At 53.2% G+C, this 12,078-nt stretch overlaps 1 protein-coding gene across 2 annotated transcripts in view; it reads right to left on the bottom strand.

Moving 5' to 3' along the window:
* ZBTB7C (zinc finger and BTB domain containing 7C) overlaps window positions 1–12,078 on the bottom strand; it is a 304,241-nt gene that overhangs the window by 101,670 nt on the left and 190,493 nt on the right. The window contains exon 1 of one of the 2 annotated variants that reach the window (XM_040264526.1): window positions 7,432–10,248. The exons of the other annotated variant lie outside the window; for it this stretch is intronic. Within the exon in view, the coding sequence (XP_040120460.1) occupies window positions 7,432–7,556 (125 nt within the window). The 5' untranslated portion in view covers window positions 7,557–10,248. Of the gene's footprint in view, window positions 1–7,431; window positions 10,249–12,078 lie in introns of those variants that run through there. 2 annotated transcript variants of the gene reach the window in all.

Genomic DNA, 12,078 nt, shown 5'->3' with positions numbered 1-12,078 from the left:
GTAGGGAGGCCACCAAGGGGGCTGGGAGAAGAAAGGGCTGCCAAGTCAAATTCCACGCCATCACTGTTGTGCACACAGCCAGCCAGGCAGTGTGGGCCCTCGAAGAGCACGACTCCCTTATTAAGTAACTGCCACTTGCAGCTAAATCTTCCTCCAAAAAGTTGTGATAATTCTCAGAGAATGCGAGTACAGAGAACACTCAGAATTGTCATAACTGAACTTCAGAAACCAGCCACTCAAGGGCTCTCTGCAGTTTTTTTTTTTTTTTTTTCAGCAGCAGAAACCCCCTTGTACAAATAAAATGTCATGCAAAAACAGACACGCCCTGAACTGTTCTGCTTGAATCAGCTCTATGAATCCCCTTGGAGATACCTGTCTAATCCAACTCCTTGTTTCAAGCAGGGAAACTGAGGCCCAGAGAGGTCAACTTGTGTTCTCAGGCTCCATCACAACCACCTCCAAGTACCTGGTCCCCTCCGCTGAACATCTACTTTAGTACCTCTTGGGTGGGGTCCTGGCTCGTATAATCTAAAAGGTTCACAAGGTGACAGGCATCAGGTTTAGGCACTGCTGGATTAAGCACTCATTTGCAGGTGAAGAGTAAATTCGTAGCAAGATCTGATCCCAGCTGCCTGACAATGATTTCCAAGAAGTTATGGAATTAATTTCTGGTGCTGGGTTTTGCTTATATTGAACTTGATGATGCTGGCAGCGACTCTAGCATGTTCTGGTAAAAGGGTAGTTTTTTTGGTAATCTTTGGCAGTCTTTCACACTAGGTGAGCCCCACTGTACCACTTGGCTCACATTTATCTCTGTCAAGAGTGTGACTGCAGTCAGTTCCATAGGTATGACAATGGGGGAAAAGACTATTTCATCATGGAGCTGAAATACCAGTGATAAATAGAGTGCTCAGCCACACCAAGCGGTTTTGGATGAATCAATGGATCCTGCTGGCAGCTGGGGCCCAAACAAAAACGGGATGAAGAGGCCTTGAGTTGCCACCTGGTTAAGATGTTAGCTCTCTAACAGTTTTATCTGTGGTCCCAAAGGGGTCATTTAATGCAATAAAAAGGTCAGGATCTTAGTTGAGCCTCCACCAAAGCCCTGCACATCGGACAGCTTGTCCAACGGATGTCAAACTCACTGCTGTTCAGGCCAATTTCTTCCTTTTCCTGGGCCTACCTTTCCATCAGCAGCTGCATCTGGATAAAGTGGAGCTGAGGGAGTGGGCCCCACTGCCGCCTCTCTGGAGCATTCCTTGGGGAAACAACCCCTGCGTCTCCCACGGGACCCTTCACTGTCCCATAGAAAGTGAGAGTGAAAACCTGGTGAGAGTCTGCGACGTGCAGGGGAAACACCAGGCTGGGAAGGACGGTCAAGAAGCTGAGATGAACGGATCTCACTATAGGTATGGCAAGCAAACATGACCACGGATTCCAGAATATTTCCTGGCTGCTGCCTCCTTGAACACATAAGCCCCTAGAAAACAGGGTGGCTACAATTTAAAAAGCAGATACTATCAATTAATGCTGTCAAAGACATCAAGAGCCTGGAATCCTTACACACTGCCGATGGGAATGTAAAATGGTACAGCCACTGTGAAAAACAGTCTGGTGTTTTCCCAAAAGAGTTACCATCTGACCCAGGAATTTCACTCCCAGGTATATATCCAAGAGAAAATGCTAACCTATGGCCACACACAAGCTTGCACTCAAATGTTCACAGTATTACTAACAAGAGCCAAACATGGAAACAACCCAGCTATCCATCAAGGGATGACTGAATTTAAAAAATGTGATATATCCATACAAGGAACATTACTCAGAAATAAAAGGAAATAAAATAGTGATGCATGTTACAGTACGGTTGAACCTTAAAACACTATGTGAAGTGAAAGATGTCAGTCACAAAAGGCCATGCATTCTATGATTCCACTGATATGAAATGTCCAGAACAGGCAAATATATTTAGAGACAGAGAGCAGGTGATTGCTGACCTAGAGGTGGGGAGTCGGGGTGAAATGGAGAGTGACTCTGACTGGTTATGGGATTCTTTTCGGTTGTGATGAAACTATTCTAAAATTGACGGTGGTGAGGGTAGCACAACTTTGTAAATATACTAAAAAACCATTAACTCGTACATTCTAAATGGGTGACCTGTATGGTATGTGAGTTACATCTCAATAAAGTTGCTACGAAACAGGAAAACAAACCTTAGAAAAGTCCCTGTTGTTTAGCTTTTGCTGACTAGAGGCATCCTCTGCTAGACTTCCCTAGGGCTTAAAAGAGGGCAGGTATCAACAGGAATTGGGGTCACTGTCCCCTCTTGCTTTTACCAGTAGCTTCACAAAATCATTAACTCCAGGAACAACAGAACTGTCAGCGAGAATCCACAGCCGAAAAAGCAAGAGCTGCGAGTGTACATGTGTGCACATGTGTGTGTGCAGGCGAGGCAGAATTCTCCCGAAGGCCAAGCTCAGTTCCATGACATTATTTGGGAAGGTCACATATACATTTGCTTCTGCTTTGTATCTCATTTGAAAACGCCGACACTGACCATATACTCTATTATTAGGCAATTTTTTCCAGTGTGGTGTCTCGGTGTTGCTCTACACAATTTGTTTGGAGGATAAACTCACTTTTTGAGTGATGAAGAACATCCCACCCCAGAGTTCTGGCCTAGGAAGGGCAGACGTCTGTTGTGCCAACTTTCCCATCCTGCACCTCATGTGACCCGAGCCAGGCCACCCTTGGGAAAGAACTCTTACCCCGAGGGAAGCTTCCTTCTTTCTGGCTCACTGGCCCTGCAGGTGGAGGGGAGCTGGGGGACAAGGAGAGGGAAGGAGGCCCACTCTGGCTGGTCCCCTTCCAAGCAAAGGCCCCGGAGGAGGGGGCCTCCCAAAGGGAACAGAAGGGAGTGAGACAGGAGAGCACATGCTCTGCTTTTTCTAAACATGGGCTCAAAATGGATAGAGGAAAAATTAAATTACTCTGCAACTCTGAAAGTCATCCACTGAAAATAAACCCTCCCTTCAAAGAAATTACTCATCCCACTCCACGGTGGTATCTCAGGGTCTCTCAATATTCAAATGCATTAAGCAACGACATACACAATGTATAATACAAATGGCTCGTGTCAAAACTCCACTTTCCAAGTTATTATCATCAATTTTTTTTTTTTGCTGAGTCATGAGAAGTCCAACAACTTAAAAATCCAAACAAAAACTAACAAGAACACGCGCGCAAAGATGGAAAAACGTCCTTCGTGGAAGTTACTATGAAGCGAGCAGCTTCAGAAGGGAAAAAACACAATCTCTGACTAATATGAAGGAGACTCCAAATTGCTCTTGGCAACAATCTCTCAACCCTAGATTCCCCTCCCTCTATTCATCTCCACAGTTCCCAGCCAAAGGAAAATAAACTGAACAGCTCTCTCCCTGGCCCAACCTGTAGGGCTGCACGGCTGAGCAAGCGCTGAGCAAACAGACATCCCCAGGCAATTACCCACCTGTGCAATCGTGGTAAACACGGGATAGCCAGGCAGGGACTCGCCGCTCTGACCGGGCTGATCATCTCAATATTGGGAGAAAAATGCCTTTATTCTGGCGCCCCGACATTAAAACGAGCATAATATGATCTTGTGACCTCACACCCAAGAGATTTTCTTTTTTTAAAAAAAAGGAAGAGGAAAACCATCCTCCCCGGAAGAGTGGGTATCTGTTCTGAAGAAGGAAGGCCCCAGAGCATCCCTCAGAGTGACTTAGCTTCGAGACAAGCTTTATCAGTTCACCTTCCTCACAAAAGTGAGAGTTAATTCTCGAGGTGGTTCTCTTACACCGATTACACCATTCAAGACGGGAGGAGAAGTTAACAGGCCAAATGTCCTGGAATATTTATGGCTGTTCTGTCTCTCAAAGCTTCATCTGACAACCATTTTTTTAGGGCAGATATGTCAGGTCAGCGGAAACGGAGGACAGCAGCATGGGGAAAGAGCAGTGCAAGTGGAGATATAGCGGAGAGATCATGAGCTTTGCAGGTGAGTCCTGGAACACCCTGGCAGGCGGGTGTGAGCCGCTCTGAGAGCTCTGCACAGTCCAGAGACCTGGGTTCTAGTGTTGGTTTCGCTACCAAGTGCTGTGAACATGGACAAGCTTCCCCAGTGGTAGGATGCGGGCTCTGAGAGGATGGCAAGTGCCATCCCAGCCACTGAGGAACGAGGTTGAGGGTGGCAGGATGATGCCCTGGGGTGGCTCTCTGCCTGGCTGGCACGGACCCACAGAGGTGCCAGTCCTCCTGGGGGCTGCATGGGGCTCTTGTCATCTCCAGCTGGGATGCGCCAAAACTAAAGTCTCATCACAGAAGCCATGATGATAAACCAATAACCTGAACGGCAGGGTCTCAATCAGCTTCATGGGCACTCTGTGCACGCTATGACGTCTCTTGGAGCCAAAGACCAGTCCTCATGACTGACGCCTGGGGACACTCATCATTCCAGCCGCCCACCCCTCTCCTTCCCCCAGGCCTCCTGCTGCTTCTCCTTCTTCGTGGCCATGCTTCTGGAGCACCTCCCCACATACCGTCTCACTTCATTCACTCAGTACTCACCGCCCGCTCTCCTCTCCAAGCGCCTGACCCTGCCGTGCACACATCACAGAAGGATGTACTATTACAAATACTATTCCCATTGATAGAGGCCAGAGACCAGGTTAGATTCCTGTCACAACACTTAGCATGGTGCTTGGAATCACACGGTAGACAATATCAGTTCAGTTTAGTCGCTCAGTTGTGTTTGGCTCTTTGTGACCCCATGGATTGCAGCACGCCAGGCTTCCCTAACAGTTGCTAAATAAATGACCGACTGATTGAATGGAAAGAAACTCAGGTTCAAGAAGGTGAACAATGGATGTAACACATACTGCTGCTGCTGCTGCTAAGTCACGTCAGTCGTGTCCGACTCTGTGAACCCCATAGACGGCAGCCCACCAGGCTCCGCTGTCCCTGGGATTCTCCAGGCAAGAACACTGGAGTGGGTTGCCATTTCCTTCTCCAATGCGTGAAAGTGAAAAGTGAAAGTGAAGTCGCTCAGTCGTGTCTGACTTTTCGCGATCCCATCGACTGCAGCCTACCAGGCTGCTCTGTCCATGGGATTTTTCCAGGCAAGAGTACTGGAGTAGGGGTGCCATTGCATTCATACTACTTTTGTACGATTATACCAGAGTGATGTGGAGTCCTGTCTCCTCAACTAAAACTCAACATTCTAAAAGATGGGTGGTTGAAGGGGTAGCTTGGATTCCTGGCCCTGTCATTAGGTAGCTGGGTGGCTGACTTAACCCTTCTGAGCTTCAGTTTCCTCATCTGCCAAGTGGAGCTAATGTTTCCTATCTGATGGGTTGTGCAGGTTAGAGGAGACGACATATGCCAAGCACAGGACCTGGTACATGGGAGATGGTCTCTGAATGTCCCCTCCCTCTCCTCCCTGCTGGGAACCTCTCTGGCTTATCTCCCAGTCTTGACTCGGCAGGATGAGCCTCAGGTTCTACAACCTCCAGGCCTGTGCTCTTTCTGTCTCCTTCCCTTGGGGTCCTGCCCCAGTGCCTCCTCTTAGCTGGAGCCTTTGGTGACCTCTCTGGCTCTCTTTGGTGACCTCTCTTCTCATATCCCACACTGGCTCTCCCTGCGGTCTCTCCAGGTCACCCTGCTTGCACCCTAGGTTTTGCTTATTCCGTGCAAGCTTCATTCATCAGTACTGGACGACCCTTGGTGGCGGCTCAGGCCGGAGTTCTTTCCACATCTCCCAGCAGGTCCTGCAAGGTGTTTGGTGGAACCCTAGTCTATCCGTTTTGTGAAGTTCTGGAACCCACACTGGAGGCCTCCGGGCCTAGGTGGCACTAGTGTCCAGTGGTTCTGTGTAAGGAGCGCTGGACTCAACTGGCCCCTGGGGCTCCCAGTCCTTTCCCCGTGAAAAGGGGGTGATGAGAGCCGTGGGGGCTGTCCTTGGGTGGTAGTTTGGGGGAGCTTAGGAAACGGTTCCAAACACCAGGCCCAGAGGACAGAGCACAGGCTGACTCAGTCATCTTTTAGGAGGGCAGATTTCTTTTCCCTTTCAGCCCAGGTTGGGCCTTAAGGGGAGAGGGTGGCACCCAGCTACTTTCTCTTCCTGGGGATCTAACCAGAGGAGGTTCTAATCCTCAAGACTTAAAACCGGGTGAAGGAGCCGAGCTGAAACTTGAACCTGGCAGGGCCTTCACCCTTCCTCTCCCTCCCCTTCCACACAATCTTCTACGACTCTGGAGAAAAACTGCCTGATTGTTTCAACCACTTCCTTTACATTTTCATACTTCTGCATTTGGAGGGCTTTGGAAGGGGTACGCCCCCAGTTGGCCAATGAACGGCGGCGACGGGGCTGCCTCCTGTACCCGGAGAGCCCAGTACCCGGGTTAAGAAAGACGGCAGCGACCCCCAGCCAGGACAGCAGAGGCCAGAAACCAGGACGACCAGACCCGACGACCCTCGGAACCCTCACTACAGACACGAAAACTGCACCGCGCTGGGCTGTGTAGCGGGGTGCGCGCTCTTTCCAGAGTCCCTCCCAGGCCAGCCCGTGGCCGCTGCAGGGAACCGGGCGCTCAGGAGGGCGCGACGGGGGTCCGACTGCCTCCCGAGCGAGCTCCGGGATGTCCCGGCTGAGCTCTGCGCCCACCGACGCCCACCGGCCCTGTTCTGCTTGCGATTCAGCCCAGGGACCGCGGCTGGACTCCCTCCGTCTTGCGCAGCGACTTGTGCCAATTCCCCCTTTCATTCCTGGCCCTGTCCTAACTTCTGCCAGGAGTTGCCTTGGCTTCCACACCACCCCCACCCCCAACCAAGTTTTGCGTCTGATACTGGAAGGAGGCAATCTTTTTTTTTTTTTTTTGGGGGGGGGGGGGGGTGGCCGATGCGGGTGAGGAGCAAGGTATTGAAATTAACTGTTCATCGGCCACTACCTTCCTGAGTGCCGCTCGCACTCCGCTGTCTCCTTTCGGCCACCCCAGAACCTGCCGCGAGGGCGGCGGGTGCGGGGAACGAGAACAGAGTTGCTGCACCCCGAGTCCCCGGTTCTTTCCTGCGTTTCGCCGCGCGCCCCTGCATAAGCGAGGGGGCCCCAGCACGCTCGGCTCCAGCCCCAGGGCGGCTCTGAAACTCCTCTCATTCGCCGTCACCCAACCCGCGCGAGCGCCGGTCGCAGCCGCCACCCGGGCCAGGGGTCCCCGCGGTGGAGCGTGAACACCCGCAGCGCCCAAAGAGAGGACGCAGCCGCCCGGCGCCCTAGGGGCCTCCCCCGACCCCAGTCCCCACCCTTCCCCACCCAGGGCCGCCTGCCCAGAGCCCCGAGCCCAACCCAAGCCCGCTTCGGTCCGGTCCGGTCCGGTCCCAAGGCCGCCGCAAACCCACCTGGCCGCCCCGGGGACGCCGCTCGTGCCCGGGTCGTGTCCTGAGCGCCGCCAGGGTCCCGGGCTGGGAATCCACGCGGCAGCGCAGCTCAGGGGAGCCTGCCGCAGCCGGCGGGAGGTTGTCATTGATTCGTGCAGGGCGAGTTAAGCCATTCCAGGAGTGGTTTTGAGAGAGCACTCCCACCCCTCCCTCCAACCAGAAGTATTTGGCAGGCAGCCCCTTTTCGTCCACCTGTACAGTTGAGCGCCGACTGGGACCAATTTCACCAGTCGCGTTTTACACCTCACTTTCTGATATGCAAAGTAAGCCCTTTGCTCAAAGGGAATGCAGAAATGAAAGCAGGGTGATGGAGGAGGAGGAGGAGGAGGAGGTAGTTTCCCCCGCCCCCCCTTTCCTCCTGAGTCTCACCATTTGTTTATTTTTTTCTCTAATATTTCACAAAATGCCTTACCATTTATCTCAAATCAGGGACGCCTTTTCATTGTCACTGTCCCCCCCCCAATTCTGCATGTCTTTTATTTTTAGAGGCAATTTGATTCCCATTTGCCTGAAACCTGAGCCCAGTAAAACTACTGGAATTATATGTTTTCTCTTTAAAGGGTCGTGAGTGTAACTTACCAAATAAAACACTGCACAGCAAGCATTCAAGTGGCAAGTGACAAAGAGGGAGGAGCAGGAAATAGGCAGAGAACCCTCCGCTGGGTTGCCCAGGGGAACCTGGCCCAGAGGGAGTCCTGAGGCCTGAGGTGGGGGTGCCTATGGCCACTCCTCCCCAACAACAAACACGGTATCACCAGACTTGCTTTGGCTTTGCTCCTTTCTAAGACTGACTCAGAAATGCCAGCCAGAGACCCAACAGTCCACATTTGGGGTGGGCCAGCCACCAATCCCAGAGAGGTGTGGCGGGGCGCCCTTGCCCAAACTGTTCCTTGAAACCACACACCACGCCCTTTTCAAAAACTGCCAGCTAGGAGGCGCCTGCTGCTGTCGGCCCTTTTCCCCCAATAACTGTCCTTCATTTGGGGGGGGGTGGACCTTCATGAACTACTTGGTACCTAGGCTGGCAGTTCTCAGAAGTGGGGGAGGAGCAGGGGGTCGGGGGGGTGGGGTGGGATCCTTCTTCCCCAGTAACCAGCTCAGTGTGTGAGATGGAGAATCAGCAGGAAGCAAATGAGACCAAAGAGAGGCCTGGACCTCACCACCTCTGCCACCAACACAAGAGCACCCCAAAGCCAAAGGTAAACGCCATAGGTCCATCACGCTATGAAGGCCAAGGATGGGACAGAGGGTCTGCAGCATGCCAGGAAGAATGGTTCAGACTTAAATGCCTCCTCCAGCAGGTGCCCCCTGCCTGAAATCCCAGTGTTAATGATTCATCCCACCGTGGGGCACACCCAGCAGAAAGCCTGCTCCAGGCAGGCAAATTTGCTTCAGGAAGGCAGGCAGGGTCTCTCTCTGTGTAGTTCTAAAACTGTACAAAGGGCTGGAAGGAGTTTGTCAGATTTTCTCTGTATGGTAGGGGGTCATGGATAGCAGCCTGTGGGGGAGCAGACAGGTTTGGAAGCAGGGAGGGATGAGGAAGGCAGGGGAGGGAAGAGGAGGGGGTGTGAAGTCAGGGAATCGGGCACTGGAGGTCAGAAGGGAAGGTGCTTAATCAGGGCAGGTGGACAGTTTCCAAGACTGGATGACTCCATAGCTTTTTATCAAAAACTCCCGGAACACCCAGACCAAAGAATGAAAAGTCAAATCCCTTTGTCCACAGAGGTGCTAATGAAATACCCAATCAAGCGCGACTCCACACTCCACTCCCAGGCCCCGTGGGTGAAGGTGCCAACGCATGACCTGGATGGAGTCAGGACCAATCCAGAGGTGCTGGCTGTGTGCCCACAAGTTGAGGTTTGGTTCTGACTGCATGGGTGGAGGTGGGGCGCCGTGGAGTGCCACGCTCGGAGCCTAAGGTCTTGCAAGGAGAGAAAGCACCGGGGCTCGTTGGCGTGGGGCAGGGTCCACAGAGCACCCTCTGGGATCCATTAAGGAACCAGGTCCTGCAGTCATGACGATAGAACTCCTGGAGCGGGGAGAGGGCTCCCGGAAGTGGTCCCTCGGGCCTGGAAGTTTGTGCTGCTGTGAGCAGGGGTGGGAGTGAGGGCTAGGGGACAGGGCAGCTGGCCAGGTTTATGGGGTTCTCCCAGCGGATAAACCATCAGGCCGACAAGGGAGACCCAGTTTATGGATACAGTTTCCAGCTAAAAGGAGAGAGTACAGGGCAGAGCCTGCTTTGGAGGGAGCAAGGATTGGAGCACCTCTTTCAAACCCAGCTGGAGCTGGATGTGGGCAGAAGGGGAGGAGGCAGGAGGCTGCAGGGAGGAGTGGCGGAGAGTTGCGTGCCCAGCCCAGCCTGCCCCTAGGCGGCTCCTCCTAGCAGGGCTCTGGCCCCTGGACCTGAAGGAGTGTCTGAGTAGGCCAGTGGGTGGTACCAGGGCTGACTGTATTGCAGCCAAGAGCCCCGGGGGAGAGCTGGCCACAGTCCAGCCCGCTGGCTGGGTACCTTGGTGGACAGTGGATGTCATTGCACCCTCCCCGTTAATCACTGTGTGTGCGTGCTAGGCTGGGACCCACCTTTTTGGAAGGGCTATGGGCAAAAAGTGGGGAGCCCTGCCCCAGTCCCCCTCCAGCCTCGCCTCTCCCCTGTTCTCAGCCCCCAAGCCAGCTGCCTCCTGAGAACAGGAACATAAAGGAGTCTTGGCGGGTGGGTGGGGGTTGGCGAGAGAGGCTCCCACAGCCACACAGAAGGGGCTCAGGGCAGGCCAGGCTCTAGATCTGTTACTGTGCCTCTCCTGTGGGGAGGTGGTTCTTGGCCTCTCCCTCTTACTCACCCCCCTCTCCCCCTCCTTCCCGCCCCACCCCCTTCCTGGGTCAGGTCGGTCAGAGCACTTGGAAACAGGCTGGCTTACAGACGCCTTGCCTTCCACATCTGCCTCCAAACCCACAACACACTCTTGTTCCAGGGCGGATGAAAGCTCCTGCTCCAACCACCAAGCAATGGCTCAGAAGGCTAAACAGAAGCACAGGCAGCAAATCGGCTACTGTCAACTTGTAACTTCAGTGGCGCCCGGTCCTCAGCTGTGACGCAGGCACGCAGACAGCTTCTGTCTGGGCGTGCACACTTACTGAATGTCCGTATACACGTGTGTAGAGAGGTGGACACAAAGACATGCTGTGTCATCTGAGAACACTAATCACTGCCAGCTAGGCAGCATCTAGCCCCTCATTTAATCCTTGCAGCCACACCAGGAGGTAGGTCCTTTCATTCTCTCCCCTTTACTGATGAGGAAACAAGGGCTCAGAGAGGCCATATCACTTGTTCGAGGTCACACGGCTTGATAAATCATAAGCACTGGACATAACACCTGGGTCTTTGGACTCTGCTGCCTAGAGGCTGACCCCAGGCTGGCCTCTGGCTTTTTGTCCTACAACTGGCTCCCTACGGAGAAGTTTGCTTTGCTGGTGTGTGTCCCTCAGTTTCCCCACCTCCTACTGAACTGAGAGGCTGTTATTGGCCAGGAGGAGGCTGAGATGGAGGTTAGGCTTTGGTGAAGCACTAGAGCAAGTCTTCCCTAGAGGATGCAGATGGCACTGGGGTTGAGTGTTACTCAAGCTGGAAACCCAGAGTCACCCTTGCTGCCTCTCTCTCCTTTTGCCACCTGCCCCCCAACTCTGCCCCAGCCAGCCAGCCATGTGCAAGACTCAGATCTCCACAGCAGATCTCAGATCTGCCTTCTTCCTGCCTCCTCCCCCATGGCCCCAGCCACCACCCCTCTCCCCTTAACTTGTGCAGGCAGGACCCTTCACTGGCCCCCCTGCCCCAACTCCTGTCCTGCTCCTTCCACCCAGCGCCGCCCAGGTAATCTCCAGACATGCATCTGGTTACATCGCAGAGCACTTAACATGCGGGCCAGACGGCTCTCCATGGCCCACCAGGCACAGAGAAATCCCTGCCTCTCTCTTCACACCCACCCCTGCCTCCCACCCCATCCTCCAGTCACAGGCAGACATACCAGTTCTTTTGCCTTCCTGTTGTGGGAACTTCCTTGGCCTGCCTTGCCCTCCCCTACCTCAGGTTGTGAAGATGTGTCACCTCCTCAGAGAAGGCTTCCTTGACTACCACAGATAAATTGGAAAACCCGCCCCTCCTCCCCCATTCTTTGTTTCTGCTCTTGCATACTTATATTTGACCTCATGTTTACATTGAACTGGTGGCTCAGACAGTAAAGCATCTGCCCGCAATGCGGGAGACTCGGGCTCGATCCCTGGGTCAGGAAGATTCCCTGGAGAAGGAAATGGCACCCCACTCCAGTACTCTTGCCTGGAAAATCCCATGGATGGAGGAGCCTGGTGGGCTACAGTCCATGGGGTTGCAAAGAATCAGACACGACTGAGCGACTTCACTTTATACTAAACTATATCTGAGTGCCCCTCCCACTAGAACAGAGGCTGCTTGTGGGCTGGGGACCCTGTATGTCTTTTTCACTGTATATAGTTGGGCTGCCCTGGTGGCTCAAGGGTAAAGAATCCACCTGCCAGTGCAGGAGACTCAGGTTCAATCCATGGGTCAGAAAGATTCCCTGGAGAAGAAAATGGCAACCC

This window comes from Oryx dammah, unplaced genomic scaffold (assembly GCF_014754425.2).
Source record: "Oryx dammah isolate SB20612 unplaced genomic scaffold, SCBI_Odam_1.1 HiC_scaffold_22, whole genome shotgun sequence".
Lineage (NCBI taxonomy): Eukaryota > Metazoa > Chordata > Mammalia > Artiodactyla > Bovidae > Oryx > Oryx dammah.
Note: the sequence above shows the minus strand (reverse complement) of the source record. Positions and strands in the feature narration are given on the sequence as shown.